The 24,059-nt window shown below is 41.0% G+C and overlaps 1 protein-coding gene across 2 annotated transcripts in view; it reads right to left on the bottom strand.

Moving 5' to 3' along the window:
• ulk4 (unc-51 like kinase 4) overlaps nt 1–23,155 on the bottom strand; it is a 52,888-nt gene extending 29,733 nt beyond the window's left edge. The window contains exons 1-21 of one of the 2 annotated variants that reach the window (XM_034553136.1): nt 23,068–23,155; nt 22,690–22,793; nt 21,859–21,999; nt 21,370–21,469; nt 21,052–21,191; nt 20,807–20,954; nt 20,594–20,695; nt 20,296–20,379; nt 20,101–20,176; nt 19,769–19,909; nt 19,149–19,444; nt 18,562–18,631; nt 18,268–18,334; nt 17,926–18,018; nt 17,536–17,596; nt 17,215–17,429; nt 16,435–16,481; nt 16,211–16,289; nt 11,277–11,384; nt 7,252–7,335; nt 141–302 (exon numbers count right to left, since the gene is read on the bottom strand). In XM_034553136.1, coding sequence (XP_034409027.1) covers nt 141–302; nt 7,252–7,335; nt 11,277–11,384; nt 16,211–16,289; nt 16,435–16,481; nt 17,215–17,429; nt 17,536–17,596; nt 17,926–18,018; nt 18,268–18,334; nt 18,562–18,631; nt 19,149–19,444; nt 19,769–19,909; nt 20,101–20,176; nt 20,296–20,379; nt 20,594–20,695; nt 20,807–20,954; nt 21,052–21,191; nt 21,370–21,469; nt 21,859–21,996 — 2,211 coding nt within the window. In that variant the 5' untranslated portion in view covers nt 21,997–21,999; nt 22,690–22,793; nt 23,068–23,155. The remainder of the gene's footprint in view (nt 1–140; nt 303–7,251; nt 7,336–11,276; nt 11,385–16,210; nt 16,290–16,434; nt 16,482–17,214; nt 17,430–17,535; nt 17,597–17,925; nt 18,019–18,267; nt 18,335–18,561; nt 18,632–19,148; nt 19,445–19,768; nt 19,910–20,100; nt 20,177–20,295; nt 20,380–20,593; nt 20,696–20,806; nt 20,955–21,051; nt 21,192–21,369; nt 21,470–21,858; nt 22,000–22,689; nt 22,794–23,067) is intronic. The other variant, XM_034553135.1, reaches the window with a different exon arrangement.
• Between the last annotated feature and the right edge of the window lie 904 nt (nt 23,156–24,059).

Here is a 24,059-nt window from a genome sequence, read left to right as displayed (position 1 = left end):
TGCAGGTTTTAAGACAGGTCTCCATCAGATATTTTTAGTATGTGTATATATATATATATATATATATATATATATATATATATATATATAGATATAGTCAGTGTTTATCCGTGTGTGTGTGTTCAAGCATGTGAACTTACAGAGATGGCGGTGACTCTGACAGCCTCCACAGTGGAGTGGGTGAACAGGTACCACAGGGCGGACCCCATCTCCGTGGTAACCAGGTGGTGGGAGGAGCCAGAGACGGCAGTGGATATGTTCTCTATGGCTTTGGCGGCCATGTGATGAACTGTGGAATCATCCTGAAAGACAGACGCAACAAGACTTTTGTATCATATAAAATTCACTTTTGGAACAATAACCAATGAGGTCATTTTAGAAAGTATATATTATTATCTTGAAATTTGTCATTTCTGTACTGGAATAGCGAGAATAGAGACTTAAATTAAATGTTTGTAGTGTTTTATGAACACAGATAGCTTATAGTAATATAAAAATCCAAAGGGCCAGTACAAATATGTATCAGTGGAACAGCTAAGTGGTTAATGTCTTTAATTTGTACTAATATTTGTAAAGATTAGCTTCCATACTTGTGCGTGTGCATGTGCACATGCATCCTACAGTAATAGCAGCGCAGCAGCCAGTGGTTTGTGTCCCAATTATTATTTTTTAACTCGTTTTGTGGTTCATTGTTAAGTTGGAAACTCAAAACTCGACAAGAAATGAACAAAGAACTAACGCAATCACAAACTGACAATTAGATTAGCTCTCGACATCACCTCAATACAAAAACAAGAGAGAGGTTGCCTGTGTGTGTGTGTGTGTGTGTGTGTGCGCGTGTGTGTGTGTATACTGTATGTGCCCACACACACACACCTTATCCAAAGTAGAGAATCGTTGTTTGCGTTCAACAATGGGGCCGGGCTAATGAAATCTCTGTGGCTGAGGAAATTAGTTTTTTTTCCAGGAAAGTCATTGTGGAGAAAGACAGGAAGTAGAACAGAAGCGATTGCTTCTGTCAGGTTATTATTGTGTTTCACGGAGTTACATCACTTGACGCCACGCTCCCGAGAGATGAGATACAATAGAGTCTATTCATAAAACACAGCTAACTATATTTTGTGTCGAGGGCTCATGAGAACAGCTGAAACGTTAATTTAATCATGGAAATTTAAAATCGTGGAAATTCTGAAAACCGGTGCAGGTGAGAGATTGTATTCCACACATAACTACATTGACTCTAAATATATATATATATATATATATATATATATATATATATATATGCATGCAATGTGCAACATTTAGGAAACAAGAGACTTGTGACAATTACAGTGATACTTCGTCTTTTTTAATATCGAATTTTTAAGCTTAAAGAAACTCGCCGAGCAAAGTTTTTCAGTCCGTTTTCTTATCACACGAGTGCAGCCGTCGTCGGCGTGAATTCACGTCGTCTACAACGGACTCAAATGGGGACGCGTCTTTGCACAATCCATTTCTCTCTGGTCTCCGTCTGTACGTTTCAAACGGTTAAATAAACTACTTTTTCATATTCTCCAAAGCTAGTATAAAGTTTAAATATTCTTCTTATTTATCCATCATAATATACATCGATGCAAACCATCTATAGCTGCTGCGAGTCAGAAAAGAGCCGATTGCCAATGCAGGTAAGCCCTGTGTATTTATCACCTTTACCTCGACCCCGTCTGCCTTAACATATGCACTATACAATAACAGCAGATTAGTGGCCCACCTGCACCTGCAGAAACAAATATAACCATTTAAAATTAATTAAAAAAACAGCAATGGAGACTCTAATCATAACTGAGAGCTGAAATATTCTAGGACCTATTAATCCAATATAGGACATCAAGATGTGCATTCGACATCAAGGGACGACGTAGCATGACAACATAATGAAACCTCTGGCACCCCTGGGGAACCAGCGGAATGGTCCGTCCCAGCATTCCCCAGGCCGCTCGGGCCAGCTCACTAATGAGCCCACGGGGGAGCGCCCGCTGTCTGTGGGTTTAATAGACTGTAGCCCTGCCAGGGACTACACAGAAAGAGGAAGAGGGGAAGACTTAAAGAGGGAGAGAGCGATGCTAGTGAGAGAGATATCCTCACATGTGGTGAGAAACAAGTAGCTCGCGCAAGAAGCTCCATCGTTATGAGGCAGAGGACGAAAATGCAGAGGAGACAGAGGAAGGAGCAAGTTATTCTCATTATAATTTCTCCCGGTATGAGGAACAAGTTCATCGGGAGAAACACACTCATTATATTATACTCAGTGTCCTACTTAAATGTTAAAAGAAATGTTGCAACGGCTTCCCTAATAACTTGGCCACAAGGTCATCTAAAGATTTCCTTTTCCTCACACACAAGCTTGAACGTAAATAGTGAGAGATCCGTAAAATAAAAGTAACATTTGGTAGATTTAAAGCATATTCAGCCTCCTAAAACGTGTGTAATTAAATGGCATACACACTCTTGTACGTGCCAACTTCAAACCTCCAGCCCTGATGTTTGAGTATGCACTTTGTATCCTAGTTTAAGACGAGTAGAGATGGATATAGCACGCTTCAATTTCTGGTTTCCATGGATTTGAATTTGGCAATTGCTGAAAAACATTTATTTTTAGCTTACTGGTGTATGCAGTTTTAAAAACAGCATTTCCATCTATTTGTCAAGTTTCAACAGGACTAAATAAGTTCCTGGCAACTGGATGGAATTAAAAAAAAAAAAAAAAAAATCTCCCTTTTTTTTTGTGGCTCAGGGCTTGACGGATACAATTTACGCTCTTTGATCCTTTTGCTTTAAAAAAAAAAAAGTTAGAAAAACCTATGTTCCAGATGAAAAGAGTTAAAAGGGCTAGGCAGATACGGAACAATAAAATCCTGTCTTCACGTGTCGATCGGTAGATTAGTTTTTATATCCACGCGTGTTTGCACCTGGCCTCTGGGTCTCAAGTAGAAAGAGAAACACATCACACACACAAAAAAAACTACATCACATGACTTGACGCAGGATTCGTGTGTGCGTGTTCACATGTCTGATGTGGTTTCCTCTGTAATTAAAGTCCTTCAGAAGCCAGTGCACCTGGTTTTGAATGAGCCCCTATGGCAAAGACACAGACACCATCTATCAGCCTCACACAGAACATCTAACACCCCTAATAGGCACACTCAAAGAGAGAGAGACAGACTGTCTGATTAACGGGCTAACAGACAGACAGGCGTCAGAACGAGGATGTGGACAAAACGGCTGAAAAGAGCAACAAGTGCAAATAGACAATCACATGTAAAAGAACTGAAATGCAGGTAGGTGAATAGAGGCAAAAGGCAAGTATGGGAATAAAAGGAAATAAAAAGGAGAAACAGGCAAGTTGACAGACAGGTTCACCAACATGTTATGAGTCATCAGCTGTCCCTTTTTTTTCTGTGCGTAATGGCCGATGCAACAATTTCCTTTCTAAAAATGTGCAAATCAATACAACACAGTAACCACGTGTGTGTGTGTGTGTGTGTGTGTGTGCGTGTGTGTGTGCGTCTGTGTGTGTGTGTGTGTGTGTGTGTGTGCATGGAGTGGTCATCTTATGTTGGTGACACGAGGGTAGGACCCATGACTGACTTAGCGAGACCTCCTCTGTTCTCTTCTCCTTTGTGGAAGGTAGAGATAAATCATTGATAGGCCGTCTGTGCGTGCGTGTGCGTGTGTGTGTGTGTGTGGGGGGGGGGGGATTTCTACCCTCTGGCTTCTATCACTGTAATACTGTTCACACATTATTTCTGCTGCACACCAGGCGCACACAGGCGCACACACACACACACACACACAGTTTCCATCATAGGCAGCCGAAGCATCATCTTGTTCAGACTCATAAATAATTTCCTGCAGCTCAAGTCTGGCCTGGAAACCTGCCTTTCACTCCATGCCATTCACTCCCCCTCTCCAAGTACAACTCTCTCTCTCTCTGACTCTCTGCCATCTCCTCTCCTACTCCCAGTGCACTGATGCTTCTCTCTCTCTCTCTCTTCCTCTCTGTCATTCCCTGCCATCCTCCACTACCCCGCTGTCCACTGGTAAAACCACCATGCTCACTTTGGCTCTGTGCCCCCTCCCCTCCCACCCCCACCCCCACCCCCACACGAGTCAACCCTTTCTTCTACTACAACGATCTCTATCCCTCTTTCCAGTGCTTTACTTGTAAATCATGAAAACCCTCCACAGCAGCAGAGGGGGGGGGGGGGGTTTGTTGTAGGGGGGTGATCCAGGGGGTCAGAAACGTACACCGCCTGGAGCGCATGAGACAGGGCATCGGCGCCGCTTCTCAAAAGCTGTCATGCAATAAAAACAGTGCGTGGCACCGGATTTACATTTAGCACATTTGGTAAACAAACAATCTCCTCCTCCAGACAGACACCGCATGGGGGAATGCATCACGAAAACATTGGAAACACCACTTAAGTAATAAGAGCAAAACAACAACAAGTACACAGTTGGTCACATATCAAATCAGACAACATGCATCCTAAAAAAAAGGTCTTCAGTGATCCGGCAAGAGTAGTTAAAACATACATTTTTACTCTTCAGAACTGCATTGTAATACATTAAGTCCACGGCAAACTGCTACTAACTTTACATCCCTTACACAGTGTAACCCAACACTGACCCAAGGTCAAGTAAAACTAGTACATAAAATCAATGTTTCTGAATCTTAAATGGCCCCATCCAATATTTTACTTATCTGCGAAGGGGGGATTAGTTAGCACAAATATATATATATATATTTTTTAAAAGCTGCACAAATCAATATTTTTTTCATTAAAACATAATGTGTTGCATGTTGTGATGGACTCTCAAGACAATCATCACACTTTATAATGTTTCTTTTAAAAAAAACATAACTTTTGCTACGTTTACCTGCAGATTCCACCCTACTTCTGCATTTTGGGAACCCGCAAAGCGCTTGAAAACGCTGCTAACGTCGTTTTAGTTTGAAAAACATCGGGCTGGACGCCCACGTTCGCTACGTGGTCGTGTCCCTCGTGTTCTTCCCTGAGTCGTCACGCCGCCAGAAGACAACAAACGACATCGGCCTTAATTCCCAAGCGACTACCAGAGGCTAATTCTACACGGACAACAAATTACAGGCGTTGCTGACAGCAGCTGTTGTGCAGTTCAAATCTGCATTTCAATAAATTACAACTAGGAGGCAAGCTATTAATAGAACAATTTGCGAGCGGATTGTCCAGCATCATCAGCCCTGAGAAGCGATGCGAGTGAAGGCATAGTTTCTGGCTTTAAGGAGGGCAACGAAGGACTTCTCTTTTTCTTATCTATGCTTAAAAATAATTGTGAGATTATCGAAAAGTTCACAAAGAAACTGTCAACAAACAAAAGCATACATGTGGCTCTCCAGTTGAGTAAGTGTGTGGGAAAATACCGAGGAACAAGGCCTTTTACCATTGGTACTAATCAATACTAATCAATTCTTGTATTTTATGTAACTAAGCAACAAACCCACAGAGTAGAGAATCTGCTTCCTGTTTACAACGGCACGCACATGCCCAGTACGTGATTTACATCTTCAGGCGCGTTAGTATGCACAGAGATTAATTACCAAACGCTCGTGTGTACGGAAAACGTATCGGGGTGGATGTTGCCTGTAGTTTCCCTCAGCCCAGCAACTTGATGGATCAAATTCATGTTGATCAGCAGCAAAACAAACAACAACAACTCAAACAACAGTATGCTGGAATACCACCGAGTGCCGAATGCTTTAGTTGGCCTTTGGCATCCTTGTGGAATGGGTGGTGCTGGAAGTTGGCAAGCTAATTACTAACATGCTAGCTAGCAGGGAACATGTCACAATAATTAATTTAATTGATGAATGCTGGTGTGGCTGAGCCCCAAGACTGATGGTTTCAGCATTAGGAATGACGGTCCTATCTCAACAGTGCAAATAAAAAAGGTATGTGGAAGTATAGTAGACTATATAGTGGAATGCGATCACCTTGTTAACGCCAGGAAATGTAATGCCCACGAGACAAAGTTAGACTATTTAGAATGCTCTGTAATATAACAGCAAATACACTTGTGCAGCCACGGGGAAAAACAGCCAGTCAGGGGGGGAGAGAGAGAGAGAGAGAGAGAGAGAGAGAGAGAGAGGCAGGTTGGGTCTGGGGATGAGTGTCTGGTCCCTAAGGCTGTGTTTGTGTGTGTGTGTGTGTGTGCGCGCGTTTTTTCCCGTCAGCCTCCTCTCTCACAGCTCAATAATGATAAATAAGTCAACCTCCTTTCTCCTCCCCTCACCCCCTCTCTCTACTCCTGTCACACACACCCCTCCTCAGCCCCGATACTCCCCCAGTGGTAATGAAGCAACAGTAGGTACTAGTTGACAACTGTGCAGGCCGGAGTTTCATCTATATTCATTCTGATATAGTGGGCTACCACCACAGTCGACCCCTTCTAACTCTGAGAGACAAACATCAATCTCCCCCCCACCTATATTCTCCTTATTGAGCAGCAATGGTCCACCATGTGTAAACATTACAAAGAAGAACACTGTAACATCGCATGGTATGATGTGGAAGCACACAACATTTTAAGAAGAAAAAAACAAAACTTAAAAGTGTAAATAGACGATTTTAAAACCTCACAGTTCTTCCAGTTGCAATGAATTAAGGAGGAAACAGAGTCAGGTATTTATCATACCAACCAAAGTCATAATTTTTCTTTTTTTTTAATGACAAAACATGAGACGGGAGGCATAATTAAATAGAAAGACAGCAAGAAAGCCATCTATATTTCTGCTTGTGCTTCTGCTCCATCTCCTGTATGTGCGTTTCTGGAGGGTCCTAATTGCTGCTGAGGTCAGGCTGCTGAGCAGTAAAGGTTTGTGTTTGATGCAGGTAAGAGAGAGAGAGAGCGTGTGTGTGTGTGTGCGTGTGAGTGTGCGTGTGCGTGTGAGTGTGCGTGTGTGTGTGTGTGTGTGCGTGTGCGTGTGCGTGTGACTGCTCTGCATGCCCTTGACTTGCAGCTGGCAAACAACGCTTTAGGCCCCCACAGCTGCCTCATCATTACTGTTCACAGGGTTCCCCTGCCACACACACACACACACACACACACACACACACACACACACATGCACGCACACACACACACACAGAGTAAGAGAGAGACTTAGTCACAGCTACACAGGCACAGACACAAAAACAGCCTCACGCAGACATACACAGAGACACTCACCCCTTCCCGCAGGCTCCTCATTAAGCCAGTGTAGGCGGCAGCGGGAACGAACCACAGTCCCTCTGGGGAGCCTCTCTTCTCCTCCTGATAGAGAGACATAGAAAAGACAGGGAGAAAGGGTGAGAGGAGAGAGGAGGAGGGGTACAGATGGGGGGGGGGGGGCAGTGGAAGAGGAGAGTGGGAGTGGAGGAGATGCAAGGAGAGAGGAGTGAAGAGAAGAGCAAGAAAGGGCCGTGTCGGTGAGGGGAGAAGGGGTCACGACATCCTGGTGACCTGGTCACCTGGTCACCTGGTCACCTGGTAACCGCGCGCCTGTGCGTGAACGTGCTTTAATAGCGGTTGAAATTCATTCAGCACTCTGCAAAAAATTGAATTTTGTATGCGTAACATTTTCTTTTATTGTTATTGTTTGGGTACTCCATCATCTCACTCATATTTACATAAGAAAAAACAAAAAAGAGAGAAAATTTCCCAATACTAAAATTCACAGAACTGCAAATGACTACTAAACGACTACTGCCATAACAAATAATTACTCTTTTTGTCTAAGACATGTCAGAAAAGTTTGTCATAACTTTGCAAAAGACTAAATATATTTAATTTAAAACTATACAAAACTGAAAGAAGAAGCAAGATGGGCCATTCGACAAATGGAACCAGACAAGTTGGGCAGTTTTGCATTTATTTTGTTGATTCACTCTTATTCATCTGATCATTTTGGGTATATATGCACTGTTATACCTTCGCTGTCTTACATTTCATAAAACTCTGATTATTTCCATCTTTTCCTCACACAATGCCTCCACTCTGTTGCTACTGTGCCAGGCTTTAGGCGATATCTAACCTTGAGGATAACGACAGCACTGGAGGCTATAACTAATCGTTGTCATTGACTGGTTCTGCAGGAGAAGACAGGGAAAAAAAAGTGGTTGATTTGTTACCAGGGGGACACTTAAAGGGCCATTCCATATTACTGAAATAAAACTGTTTCACCTGCCATTAAACAGACAAAGTGGTTCCATCTGTCGGGATGAGCTCACCCCCTGTGCTTCCATTAGAGTTTGTTGTAATGAAGATATTAGCTACCGCCAATGCCTTTCAAGGAACTTCAATATTATTGGGTGTTAATGTTATTCGGTGAAGGGTTTCGACGCCATATGCTGCAAACGACGCCTCAAAGAATTGAATCATTACAATCCTCAGTGGTGTTTTTCTGTGGTCATGTACTATATTCTAAAGAAAAGAAATTCACCATGCACAACTGTACCCGCCATATGGGAATAGTCTGACAAAACTTTTTTGGTTTTTCAACCTTGAAATTATCAGTCCAAAGTCCAATAAAAGTGAATGTTTCTGTGGGTTGGAACTTTAAGAATAGAGGCAGCAATGCAGCAATGTAGCAATGTAGCAATGCAGCAATGTAGCAATGCAGCAGATTGTTGACACTGACCAGAAAACCAGCCAGCCGGCCAACCTATAGCAGTCCAGACACTTTTCTTTTCTTTTTAGAGCTATCAATTACTTTACTGGCTTTGCTGGAGGGAAGTGAGTTTATCAAGTAATAAAATAAGTAATAAGTCTGAGACATACACATATATATATATATATATATATATATATATATATATATATATATATATATATATATATATATATATATATATATATATACATATACATACATATACACACACATACATACATACACACACATATATATATATATATATATATATATATATTTTATATATTTTATATATACATATATAAATATATTAAATATATATGTATTATATATATAATATATATTAAATATATATATTTTATTTTTAACACATCAACAATACAGTAAGTAAACACACATCTTTTACTATCTATTCTAAAAATGACAGCCAGCACAATGACTTTACAGTAATGTGAGCTCTTCTATGCTTTAGTTGCAGCTTTCTGTAAAAGTTAAATTTGTATTCAAGTCTTTTTGTACAGGCCTAATAGGAGCAAAACATTACAGTTGTTTAGTACATTTTAATGTAGTTTATTATCACGCTAGCCTCTGCACGCACGCACACACAAAGGATATGCGAGATGACAGCAACTACGCTTGTTACTGTACGTGCAATGAAATATATTTTTTTTACTTCTCTGCCGGCTGAGAGACGACAGGAGGAAGGACCGGATGTCTGAGTTCTTCATTCTTTATAAATTTCACTCAGAAATGTGAGATATTAAATCACTTCATACAGTGACTTTGAAGTGTTGTTCTGTTTTTATTGGTTTTTAAAGTCTTATAGTCACGTAAAAGAACAGAGTATTGATAAGAGTAGCCTCTAGTTGTAATCAAATCCTCAAGATAACCATCTTTAGTTCTCTGACACGCTTGGAAAGGGAGGGGCTGAGCTGAGGGGTATTTAATTGGTTGCAACCTCACACAAACCACTAGATGCCACTAAAACGTACACACTGTCCCTTTAAGGAAGAGTGGTCAGAGCAGAGAAAGGCATGTGGGAGAGACTCCAAATGCTTTTTTCTTTTTTACCATTTTTTTTTCTTTAAGCAGTGTTTGTTTTTGTGCAGGTGCATTAAAATAATATCCAAATAAAAATGTACCTTAATTCCTGGTGGTAATACAACAAAATCGAGTGGTTCAATGAACTGTGGAATAACTCAAATCAAGTATAATGTATCGCACAAAAAAAAAGAAAAAAGAAGTGACATCTATGTATGCATTTCCTGTTAAGAACCTTAAACTTAGCTTTGGTGTTTCATTTTCCTACTGTGTGATTTACACCTTAAGATAATGCTCTGAGCGAGGTACAGAAATCAGATAATTATCGCATTATTATTTGGTAAAGAGCACATTGGCAAAAAAAAACAAGCTCTTCTAGGAGCAGAGAATAAAATTAATCAAGAGCTCTACCGGACACTGATGAGATTCCCCGTGGCTTCAAGAGAGTAATAAGTGTAATCAGGCAGCGCGATCGATTTGTGAAGGTTATCCATCAGTCTTGTAAATACAAATCTCGCACTTAATCGACTCGCCCCGCCTAGATTGAGGTTAACCAGAAATAAATTAGGATCACCTTTTCTAATGAAGTCAAACAAAGCCTCCTTCACTCTCTCTTGTAATTGTCAGGGCTGGTGGGGGTCAATTCGCTTACAATTCAATTTAGTCAGCATGTTAATTTTAACTCCCATTACCTAATGACGGAGCACTCGGTTTCATCAAGATTGCTCGTTCTCATAAAAAAAAAAAATGTCTTTTGATCTTTCTGGCATCACTTTGACTCATTAACTCTGCAGAAATTAGTCATTCTGCAATATTGACTTGAGAGTTGGGAAAAGAGAAACTTTACTCTGGGAGATTTACTCTCCGCATTTAAAAAAAAAAAAAAAAAAAAAAGGTGTCTTTTCAGTAGCAATGTTGTGGGCTAGTTTGTGTGGTTTGCACATTGTTTGGAGAATTAACGAGAGTTTGACGTTGCGATTATCCGCTTAACATGAATTATTATCAATAAATCAATGCATTAAATTACTTTTTGCTGAGGTTTAGTCTCTATGCACAATAATGAGAGTACTTCAGATTTAATGAATGACCCATCCACACTATAGAATACTGATTTAATCTAAATGTTTGATTGAAATCAATAGTCTGTGAGGGGAACCTGATTAGAGTTTTTTCCAACACTGATTTCTTCTAATGTGACTTTTAAAACAAGATGGGTGACTCAGTGAATGAAGAAGAAATATTTACATATTGTTCATTTGGCCGAACACTTCAAACTACTGATTATCACATTATTTATTACAAGTGTGGCCTTGCAGCCATACTAAAACTGTAAATATATCACTTTTCTGTTTGAATTGAATTATACCGTTACAGACTATAACCTTTAAAAAGTAATATTTGCTCTGGAACTACTTCAAACTGGGCCTTGAGTGAGCAAGAGCACATGCGTGTCTGGACCCATTCACAGGTTTCCTTTGCCTCACAGAAATATGAAAAGACAAATATAAAAAGAGACTACCTGAGAGGCGATGAGGTAGAGGAGCTCCCCCAGTGGTGGCAGCAGGAACTGCTTTATTTTGCTATTCCTCAGATTATCTCTCAAGAGGTCCGTCAGCGTGGACACAGCCTGCAGAGAAAGGAGGGATTTAGTTTCATCAGCATTATTAAATAATAATAATAATAATACAAATAGACTTCATGCTCTATAAAACTGAAATCTATGCAAGAAAATGTATCAGCAATAACATCGAACTAGTCCAAGTATCAGTTATCATTTAACAAAAAGGTATTATTCCTTCATATGTAGTCTCAGAATATAACAGGACATCCTATAAATGCATCACATCTAATACGTGGTTGCAAATATACAATTACTTTAACAATCTTTGCATAATCTCAAACTTTTAACTATCCTGTGATCTTTTTTTTTGGTGTCTGACCAAAAAGAGGAAGAAACTAAAGCGAGGCAAAAAGGTAAAAGCAGAAAAGGGTAAAGAGTGAGGAGGGGAGAGTGAGAAAAGAAAGGGTGAACAGTGTCTACGAGTAGGACATAGCAACAACAATCTCACAGAAAACCACTAACGTGAACAAACACACACCAACATGCATGGTAAGGTGCATACATTCATGCAATCATATGCAGTTGTGAGACACACACACAGACACACACTTTAAGTATATGCAGAGACAGCCTCGCTGGCTGGCTGCTTCCTGGCATTAGCATTACTGCCGGCTTCCCCCCTCTGTGATCGGATGAAAGTTCTGCTCCACTCCTCCATCTCTCCCTCACTTTTCTTTTCCCCACACTCTGTTCTCGGTCTCTCCTTCCTCGTTGTTTTTTTTTTTTCCAACCGCTCTCGTGTCTTCGCCTGCTCCACTTGTAATCGCCCTCAATGTATGTACATAACATCTTTCCCTCTGCCCACCCCCCTTCATCTTTCTCTCACCTTCTCTCTTTCCCCGTTGTAGGGCGAGAAGCGGTAACAGTCTGTTTGTCATGTACCCTCTCAACACGTCTTCCCCTTTCCCAGAAGAGTTATTCTTTCCTTTTATTCCTGCCCAAGAACCGAGGTGTATTCTCATGCGGGGCCCCATCAAGGAGCATGGCACAGCATCGGTTTGCCACTGGAATCCTGAGCAGGTCTGAACATACACACTTTGAGACGAGGACAGAAGCCAATAGGTGTGTTTTAGTTGACCTTATTCAAAGTTATAAACTACAAACTCATACCATGTAGTGTCCTGTAGCACGTGTGCACTAAAAGAAGCCGTTGCTTGGTGTTCTGCCTCGTTCCCACATTGTTGCTCTCCGTTCTTCTCCCTTACTCTCCTTCTGAGCTAAACCCGCTAACGACATAAATGAGTGCAGAGCTGAGATTCTGGGGTGTGTTTGAAACCTTCGCAGCTGCTCTCAGGCAAAGGCCACAGAAAGGTATCCCCTGTGCAACGAGCCAGAGTGGGAAAAGCAAGCATCAACACTCCCTCAGATCAAATATCGCACATGAATGCACACACACAAGTAAAAAAAGTACACACATTAACTTAATTAACGTGCACCAACAGCATTCACGAAGTTCCACCGAGGATAAAAAGACATCCCGACACACATACACACAATTATACGACACCTACAAATGAGCGCACATGAGCGGTTATTGTACGGCTGCACTTGGGACAGATGCGTATATAATTAACTGGTTGGTGCATTATAAAGAAGGGAATGCACATATCATTTCACAGCTAATTTAAGGCTCGTCGTTGCCGAGGTGAGAGAAGACAATAATGCAGCATTGCAGTCGGAGGGAACCCTCTTATCTGCTAGCGCCAAGCTTTCCACCCAAGTTTGCTTTATTTTCTAAATGTACATGGGGAGATCAAACTCCTGCTATATGTATACATGTCCTGCAGTGTCCCAAAAGCAGATGCATGGCTATAATATACGCGTGTACGTTTTTGCATTTTAAGAGTTTTGTTCATGAATCAAACACCAAATTTAAAAGATGTTAGATTAGTACGGGCTCTGAGATCATCTCCAGGAAACATTAATGCTGTATTTTCTGTTTGACCATAAGCATATCAATCTATACTGCACTGATTGTTATCAACGTTCATTAGTTCAAGACAGCAGTTCAAACACAGGTGGTTCAAACTCATATATCCCTTTTAATATTTCCAAGTGGTGTCTTCCTGGAGCCAATAGCCTTCTGAATGCGTGTTCATAAAGATTGTCGTGGGCTTTTAGGATGCCTTAAGACTCCATATCCCATGAAACACCCGGTGCAGCAGAAGCTTTACGGGCTAAACCGCAGCGAACGCCACAGAGAACTTTGGGAGGTGATGATAAGTGAATGGGAAAAGGATATCTAGTTGGTTCTGAAAGCACAGCTTTGCTATGTATCCCTCCATGAGTAAAGGAAAGCGTTGGTAACATTAACCCAGAAAATGTTATTCTCATTTAATTCTATTCGAGGAGAGAGAGAGAGAGAGAGAGAGAGAGAGAGAGAGAGAGAGAGAGAGAGAGAGAGAGGCTAAAGGAAGAGCGCAACGAGGTAAAAGGTGGATGGACAGAAAGGGGAGAGTGAGACAGAAAGAAAGACAGAGACGAACAGGTGTGTGTGTGTGTGTGTGCGTTTGTGTGTTAGCCCGTGTGTGTGTGTATGGGGGGGGGGGGGGTCGAAGCATATAGCAGTTACCATGGTAACTAAGCCCAACCCTGACATTACAATCAGTAGGACTGCAGCAGGAGAACCCCTGCTGAGACAACACACACACGCACACACACACAGGAAAATACAAGTATGTGGTGTTTTATTGGTCATCTGTTAGTATCACTACAGAATAAAAATACACACACACACACACACATAGGGAAACCCCTGTTGAGTCTATAGACCGACACACAGGCACAAATGAGCAGCTTTGTCCTCTTCTTAACAATTTGTCATCCCACGTTAGCTGCAGGGAGGTAAGAGGACGGTGGCGGAAAAAACGTTCCGCCATTTGTCGTTAACAACAAGCGGCACCGAAAGAAAAAAAGAAGAAAAAAAAAAAAAAACACTGCGATGCCACAGTCGGCCATTTTGTAAATCACTGTGACGACTCTTTAGCAGTAAAGTGTCGAAAAAACAAGTGAAGAAAGAGAGAAGAGAAAAAAGAAAAGAAAAAAAAAAGACAAACCAGGAAAGAGAGCGGATGTGGGATCAGAACCACCGTAGCCGGAATGGATTACATTCAGAATAAATGGATGTGATCGGGCGTAGTGGGAGACAAAGGAGAGTAGAGGGACGCGAAACGCTGTTTAGTTCCGTTTAGGGTGAGATGATCAAGTGAGGGAGCGGCTGCACGTCTCACCACCATACTAAACTGCTTTTACATTGAATTAGTTCAACACCGCTCGGTTTTAACGTGTGTGTGTGTGTGTGTGTGTGTGTGTGTGTGTGTGTGTGTGTGTGTGTGTGTGTGTGTGTGTGTGTGTGTGTGTGTGTGTGTGTGTGGAGGGGATCTCAGTGACTGTTTAGGAAAATACACTCAGTTGCCATATTATTAGGTACACCTACAATCTGTTGTAATAAGGATTCTTTCCAAATCAAGGATCTAAGAACATTACTGATTTGTGATATTGGGTTATATGAATAAAATTGACTTGGACGATTAGACCGAATTCATTTTGGCACGGTATACCTAATAAACAATAAGTTTCCCTTGAATTATTACAATAACTATGACAAAGAAAGAAAGTCCCCCTCATTGTGATATTGTTCATATTTACATATGTAAATGAAATCAAATAATACCTGTAACTACCTAAATAGTTGCCACAAAAGTTACACTAGCATGACAGCCAGTTGTCCTATTAGCAATACCATAAGCTGGAACACAATATTAAATTAGTTTATAAGAATTTACAGTGTTAAATCATTTTAACTCATATTACTATATATATATATATATATATATATATATATATTACTGTATAAGAAAGACAAAACCTAGAAAAAGCCAGAGAGAGAGAGAGAGAGAGAGGTTTTTAAGTGTCTCTGAGTTAAATGAAAGGCGTGTGTCTTGTAGATTTTTAACGCCACCTGCTGGTACACACGTGTACTATAAAGTTAGTGTGGACAGATCAGGTATTGCCATCCAATTCTTGTGTTAGGGCAGACTTTCCTCTACCTGTGCTGGAAGTTTTAATTATTGGGGATATGCCCCTAAACAGAACAAAAGCAGGGATGCAAATCAAAACACAAATGTCTATAAATCAACGAAAAAATGCATTGAATTGCACAACATAAGCAGGACTTATTGTAAATAAAGAAACAACTGTACATACTGCATGCAGTGTTGCACTCAGTGTTCTTATGTTTTCCGTTCTTATGCATAAATGTGCCGTCATACTATTTTCTTTGTACATCTGCAGGTATGTGCTGCCACCTCATGGTGTGATCTGGTACTGCTGGGTTCAAGCCCTCAAAATGTTAATGAAAGGTTTGAGAATTCAATCCCATCATCCAGCCATTAACCGTAACCGCTTATCCTTAAAGGGGAGCGGGGGCTGGAGACGATCCCAGTAAACCGGTCGCCAGTCAGTCATCGAGCTGACACACACACACACACACACACACACACACACACACACACACAAGCTCACATTCACATCCACGGGCAATTTAGAGTCGACCGTCTTCTAAACCTGCATGTCTTCGAACTATGGGAGGATTGTTATTGAACACTTTAATATGGCAGTAATCATTTACTTAGTATTGTGTTTGGGATATTTTAACGGCTTTTTCTGCAGTGCACTCGAAAGCCACTAAAGGCTGAATGAGCAGAGATATACTGTAACTCTATTATCTACCAAAGTGAGTTTTATATAGAATTGAAGTGTGTGTGTGTGTGTGTGTGTGTGTGTGTGTGTGTGTGTGTGTGTGTGTGTGTGTGTGTGTGCACGTTACAGACCTCAGAAACCGGGCTGTCCTCTCCCAATTCAGTGCAGTGCAGAGCCAGTAGACCCATCACTCTGAGAACCTTGCTCCGTCTGAAAAAAATAAAATAAAATAGTTTTAGGAAAATAAAAAACGGTTAATTTTTTATTTGGATGTCAGAGAGAGAGAGAAGAAGAGTGCGCAAGGAGACGTCCATTCTGCTGGTTTATAGAGAGATTACATCCATAATGCACTTACATGTCCCAGTTTGGAGCTTGTCGTAACTGCTGGGTCAATACAGGAAGCTGAGTGAAGGAGGGTGTAGAGACAGATAAAAGGAAGAAGAAAAACAAACAAGATTAAGCATTAAGGTTATTTTATTGTATATTTGTACAAAATGTTTTGCAGCTGCTGCTTCAAGAAATTTCCCCCTGGGGATGAATAAAGTAAAATCTAATCTAAACCCAGCCTCTAAGAAATGAGCGCATATAAATCGTGGGTATTTGATTCATTGTGACTTTTAATAAGCTTTAGCAAAACAATTGCATGTTTAAGGTCATACATGAGTGATATGTACACAACTATTAGCCCACCATGTTTTATCAGTACTGAAATGATCCAAAGATTACTTTGATTTAATATTTTTTTTAAATATATATATATTCTGAGTCATTTTGTGTTCAAAGAGAAGCCGTTTTCTTCCCCATGAATAAATTGTATGGCACTGTGCCCTTGTCACTGCGCTAATGACTCCCACTTGACTAATGACTTGGTGATGCGATTTGCTTACAAATGTGTCGAGTAAACGAATCACGAGGGGGGGGGGGGGGTATGGGGGGGGTTCAAGGACGGAGGGGTGAGGGAAATAAAAAGTTATGAAACTGTGTGTGTTTGAAGTTTACAAACATTCAAATGGAGAAGAACAACCTGGGATTCAGTGAGCTGAGAGCAAAGACTCCCACACGGCCATGCAGTCTAAATATATTCCATAAAAACATTATCTCAATATTTCAACGTGGATCCCACATGTTGTCCTACCAGTGTCGAGTTCAGCAGCCTGTTAGCGATAACTTTATGTCCAACCGCACAACAGAGGTAGCACAGCAGGTTGAGCCTGGAGCGATTGGCTGTGGAGTGAGGAGGAGGAGGAGGAGGAGGAGGAGCGGTGGAAGAGCTCTGTTCTTCAAGAGATGAACAGAGCTGTAAGAGGAAGACGGTCCACTCTTCATCACTCAGGGACCGCAGCTTCTCGACTGGAGGAGAGGATTGGAGCAAATGACCACACACACAGATCGTCTGTACTTTCTGTCGGACAACATCTCACTCGATATGGATTTAAACAAACAAAAGTACGAGTACCTGAATATGCTGGCACACAAAGGGTTTTGGGATCAAAGCGCAGAGCAGGACTCTTAAGGATCTGATAAGTAGACAGAGAACACCACGCGGTGAGCCTCCGTGTGATCGGCCTGATCGTCACACCACTATTTATTTACTTACAAGTCACCAAGTCTCACTGAATTCACCATGCAAGGCTCGTCATTACAGTGAAACATTAACATAACACTTAAAATACCTGCGCTTTCAGCAATGTTGTTGTTTAATATTGTTTAACTTATACAATTTTGACTGTGAGAATAGGTTATATGGAGGGAATTATTATTATATTGAAGGTTATTTAAAGCCAAATAGGTGTGTTATAAGTATCTTAAGCACCATGGACTGGAAATGTCCTGTGTATGTCTGTACCTTGGGGTTGTCCATGACTTGGGTAACAATCAGATCAGAGTCAGTGTGGAGAAGAGCTTTCACAGAGGCTGTGATGTCAGTGGCAGTCTTGGCCTAGGAGGAGGTGAAAGAAACTAGAAGAGTGTAACCTCGGCAGAAGAGGAGTGAAGTATTCACTAAGCTCACCAGGAAATTGAAGCAGAGTTTAGACCTAAAAGTGAATATATTTAAGTCTTCAATAGAAAAAAGAAGAAGAAGAAAGCCAGCAATGTAAATTGGGTTCAGTCATAGTAACTAAGTTACCAGTTCCTCATGTTATTATATTAGCATGAAACACTTGTTCAGAGTATATGTGGCAGTAACCTGAGGGGCATGGGTCTGGTTCAGGGAGTCTGAGATACTGCAGCTTCTCCTTGAGGTGGTACAGGAGCTAAAAGAACAGGAAAATAATGTCAAAATATACTGCCAGCTGCTTATGAACGTTGGATACGTGTGCATGAGGCTGATCCCTCTAGCTTAATTGGTAGAGCACACTATTGCTAAGAATAGATGTGCAAGTAGCACAGGGGCCACTCATTCCAAAATGATGCTTCAAAGGAGTCCTGCATTAACTCTGTGACCCGGGCTGAACAGGTGCAGATAGAATGAACTCAATACCTGAGCAGAAAAATGGCTTCCGTGTTGTCCTCATCCACACCACTCTTTGGCCTGAGCTCTGATACGTTATCTGGGAGGAAGCACAAAAAGATACACAATCAGAGATTGTACAGGATACAATACGAGACGCATCGTAACAGGCCACGCAGGTGAAAGATGTAGCTTTCATTTTAATCAGGAAGGAGATTTTTTTCCCAATAGCAAAAACAGGAAACGGTGAACAATTCAAATGTTTGCAGACGAGAGGAAAAGAACAGGCAGACCAAAATTGGCTTATCTAGACAACCGTCTAATCTGACAACCGTGATGGTGAAACAAAACCCAGAAAGAAAGGTGATAAAGGAATGAAATCCTGAGTGAATATTCTTTAAATATATATAGACAGGAAAGGTTTGATTATCATGTCTGTTGTTACTGTCTTTCCATAAATATCAAGTTGAGAAACAGCCTTGCTTCGAGTAATAATGGTAGTGGTTTCTTTCTATAAATAAAGAATGTAATGTCCAATCAACAACTTTTCATACCAACTATATCGAGAGAGACACACACACTCACTCACACACTAGTAGTATAAACGAATGTGTCACCTAGCATTAATGACTTATTTGGCTGCAGTGTGTGGTATATCTGCTTGGGGTCATCTTCTGTCTTTGCCTCTCCTCCTCTCTCCTTCTCCGTCTCCCCATCAAAGCCCCGGTCGTTCCTTAAAGCTCCACTCGCGGTGCGTCTGACAGCTCGTTGGCAATCAGTCCTTCTGTCAGATGGCCGGGAAGTTGTTGAAGTTGTTGTCTGTGATGAAACTAGTTTCTTAGACATCCCAGAGGGCGGCTGGGCGTGCTTGTCTGCATGTCCTGGAGGGAAGGGGTCCGGGATCCTTGTGTATCTGTGGAGTTATTGAAAAAAGACACATTAATACTCAACGGGGGCTCGGGAGGAAACCGTCATATAAACTGTTTGGATTCAATAGTACGCTAATTCTGCAGGCTTGTAGGCTTGTTGTGCTGTAAAATTGTGTTGCATCATTTTGAGAGGTGTTTCAAGCTGTGTGGCGTCTCCCAGTGGATTAAAAGAGAATAGACTGGCTGTGAACAACTTCTCAACCTCTACATTTAGCATCGGTGTGTGCATTACTAAAGCAGTTAAATGGCTGCAACTAAATGTCTGTAGGAGCTGTTAAATAAAGATACATTAAAGTATATCAACACACCTCAAGCTAGCTTTAACGACCCCCTCGCAGCTACTTATTTCCTCCCGATCCCCTCCTTCATCCTCCTCTACTTCTTCTGCTTCTTCCTCCATTAGTACTTGTGTCCAGAAAGAGTGGCCCAACAACTCTGGCCAGTCCATCCTAATGAACAGAAGAAACACAAAACTAAACATTAGGACAGGGTTGGGCAATGTGGAAAAAATCAAATATCACGATATTTTTGACCAAATACCTTCTACAAACTGTTCACACATTGAGATTTTTTATAAATCAACATCAGTAATGTGGAATTAATGATTATTTGTGTGCGTGCGTGCGTGCGTGCACCTCACCGCTTATCAGGGTTTTTGTTGAGCAAGCGTTGCAGAATATTCAGGAAGTCCTCACTGGGAGGACTGGCTAAAAGCACTGTAACAGAAGAAAAGTTCATTAATTTAAACTAAAAACAACTACCCTGTAATAAAAAATATATATCTGTGTGTGAGTGTGTGTGAGTGCCAGCATGTGTGTATGTGAGAGTGCATCACCTGTCTGTCTGGGAGGTGGTGGTTCCTGATGTAAGATCATCTCTGTAATGTCAGTGGAGCTCTCAGAATAGAACGGAGGTTTACCTGGGAAGCAAAAAAATATTTTTAGTTTCATTATCATAAACATCATGAATGACAGATACTCAACAACAGAGTACAATAGCGAGACAAATAAAAATAGGAAAACACAATAAATTAATTTACACTGTGTACTTTATTATATTCAGTGTATGCTGGTATCACTGTGCGTGAGTTTGAGTGTGTGTGCGTTTGTGTGTGTGTGTGTGTGTGTGTGTACCAGTAAACATGTAGTAGAGTGTACAACCCAGAGCCCAGAGATCTGATCTCATATTGGTTTCCGATCCCTTCAAAACCTCTGGAGCTGTGTAAGTTGGAGGACCTGAAAATATACACACATACAATAATTAGACAAAAATAGTAAAATAGGAAAGTCGTCCTTATTACGAGGATAGAAAGTTTTGATGTCGAGTACGTTCTATTGACATCAGACCATTTAATCTCGTCCGTGTGTTGTGATCTTCTTTCCCAGCCTCCTCAGATGTAGAGCACATGGTAAAGAAGTCCTCCAGCGTCTCTCCGTCTGCCTTGGACCGACAGAAGTTACCAAACTTCAGAGTGCCGCTGACATCCAGTAGGATCTAGGGGCCACAAAAGGAGGGTTTACTGTATTCATCTAATAATCATAATGTTGCTGTTGCATGTTAGTCCTGCATACATATGAATGCAGAGGCGAACCTTAGCGGGGGTCAATTCAGAGAAAATGATTCCCAGTTCATGGATGTATTTCAATCCTTTGACCAAGTCCCATCCGAACCTCCTCACCACATCTTCTGACAGGCATCCATCATGACCAATTATAGACTCCAGGGAACCACCTGGTAGAGAGGCCAAGAAAATCCATTCTGCGTAAAAAACATGTTTATAATCTAAACATGAAAGTGAATTGCTGACACAAATCTAACAGTTGTCAGATATATTAATCACTTCACATCTTTTGAAGCTGTATATATAATAAAGGAAATGAAAATAAAAGTGCCAGAAATAATGACCGACCTGTACAGAGCTCCACTACCAACCAGAGGTGGTTACTCGTCTCGTACCACTCGTAGAAACACACTATGTTCGGATGATCCAGATCTTGACTGAGACGCACCTGAAAAGAGGACAGAAACAAGACTCATCTAATGTGCAGGTATTCTTGATTGCAATGCTCGAAAGCAGAATTCTCCCTAAAATATTTCACATGCAGAAGAATCCCATATGATCTGAGTCACGGCGGTTTGGTAAACAATGTTGACAGAAACTTTGGAAAAGCTCCATTCACTGCAAATAAGGCCTCAAAGGATAATGTCTTCATGTATATCGTTCTTATTCTTTTTAAAGTCAATATAACTCTCATTAATCTATTAAAACATGATTTCAAAGCTGTTGATTTCATGCCTCTTCGGACTTTATAATACAGCCAAAAATAAATATAAATGAAAATGCAACAGGTGTCTTGATACATTTATAAAGTAAAAAAAATAAATAAAACTATCCTACATGGTTAGTGATCTCAGGTCTCTTGGCTTTCTCAGCGCAGATGATGGCCACATAGTTAAGATTGCCTTTCTTTCTTCCTTTATAGACCACAGAACGAGCGCCGGCCCCAAGTTCCTCATACAGGATGAAGTTCTCCATCGGCTGTGGAGAAGGCATAAACAGTGTTTTACGTCTTAATCATTAACGTCAAACATTTTAAGAAGTTGAGAGACTGATGTGTAATTTGGCTGTAATGTTATCCACTCCGGCAGAGGAAATGTGACATTTGAAAAACTATTCTAATAATTATAGTATCATAGTACCATAACCCTTAAAGCTATTCAAGTGTCGAGTTTATATGGTTTTGACATTGGCTAACACCTGTCTTCATGTAGAAATAACACATACATTTGGGTCATGATGTCATGAATGTATGTTATCAAGTATAATAAATTAATATAATGAAATATCGTAATTTGCTCAACATCTAGGTTAGGGTGCACTGGTCCTCGTGTGTGTGTGTGTGTGTGTGTGTGTGTGTGTGTGTGTGTGTGTGTGTGTGTGTGTGTGTGTGTGTGTGTGTGTGTGTGTGTGTGTGTGTGTGTGTGTGTGTGTGTGTGTGTGTGTGTGTGTGTGTGTGTGTGTGTGTGTGTGTGTGTGTGTGTGTGTGTGTGTGTGTGTGTGTGTGTGTGTGTGTGTGTGTGTGTGTGTGTGTGTGTGTGTGTGTGTGTGTGTGTGTGTGTGTGTGTGTGTGTGTGTGTGTGTGTGTGTGTGTGTGTGTGTGTGTGTGTGTGTGTGTGTGTGTGTGTGTGTGTGTGTGTGTGTGTGTGTGTGTGTGTTACATTACATTACTCTACTAACGGTCGATTCAATACAAAATGGCGATCCTTCCAACGATGATTGCAATTACGGCTAATTAGCTTCAGAGCGCCGGACACCTGTTGGGACTCTGGCGGCTTGTTGTGGGGGGAAAAAACAGTTTCAGCCAGCTCCTAAATGTAGCTACTACACTTAAATGGCTATATTAAATGGCCATGTTTGAAATAGGTGGTGAATAATATAAGATAAGCATATTAAGCATTAGCTGAAACTATTAAATTAGAGGTTAATGTTTTCAAAAGGCAGGTTAATTGTTCGCTTCTGAAGAGGCAGCAGTCAACCGCAACACCTAATAAGTAACGTTATTACATGAAACCATCATTCAACTATAAAAACACACTACTTACTTACTTATTAATGTGTGTTAGATCCCTCGCGTTTATTATCAAACTATCTTAAGAACTTAAGTTACCTCTTCAACGTCCCGCTGTTTGTTAGCGGAAGAGAGACGTGCCGGATGGGTCCAATTCCAACTTGAAGAGGGGTGTCCGCGAGTTCTTCAGATAACATTAAAGCAAAATCTTCCCACCAAAGTAATTGCATGCGAACCGATGCGTACAAGGAGCCTTTATGTGTGCTTACTACATATTTCCACATGTATACGTTTCAAAATACGGGTTAGTTTTAATGTATAACTTGTAGGTGTTGACCTGGCCGCAGCCAGATGGTATATTCCTCGCGTTGCTAGGATACAAGAGTGCACACAAAAAGGCAGCGCGTGGAAGACGGCAACAGTTGCCCTCAAAATGACTGTGTTTTGCAAAAAACAACTAATGTAAGATAATTTACTGTACAAAGTCCTGATAAGGGGCAATAGTCTGCCGTTAGGCCCCCGCTGACGCCCCACCTTCCGCCCTCTGGAGGGCATACAGTTGCCTCAAAGTTACCATTGAGTCCAGCAATCCAGCACGTGAGCACGATTTAACTGTAAAATAATAACTAGGTTTGGAATCAGGGACTCGTGCAATGTGTACAAAATTAACTCATCATTTTAAATATGTGCAAAGTCCTATTTGAGATTTGTTTGATAAACATGCACGTGACCCTGCACATGGGTCAACCATCATCATGAATGCTCCACTTACTGCAAACATTGTCCCACATAATGTAAAATACTATAGAAATGCACGTGCATAGAGCTCTTATCAGGGTGTGGGCACTGACCATAATCCTATATAGTTTAGTGTCCATTTTACTCCATTTATTCCAAGCATTTTTAGAAAGGGACATTTTGAGAATAATCTAAATCCACAACAAAATAAAGAAAACACTTTTTTCCTGTTGTTTGTTTACTTACTGTAAATGAAACCTTGGTGCCACGCTGAGCACATTTATTTTTCGTT

The sequence above is a fragment of the Cyclopterus lumpus genome, chromosome 16, assembly GCF_009769545.1.
Source record: "Cyclopterus lumpus isolate fCycLum1 chromosome 16, fCycLum1.pri, whole genome shotgun sequence".
Lineage (NCBI taxonomy): Eukaryota > Metazoa > Chordata > Actinopteri > Perciformes > Cyclopteridae > Cyclopterus > Cyclopterus lumpus.
Note: the sequence above shows the minus strand (reverse complement) of the source record. Positions and strands in the feature narration are given on the sequence as shown.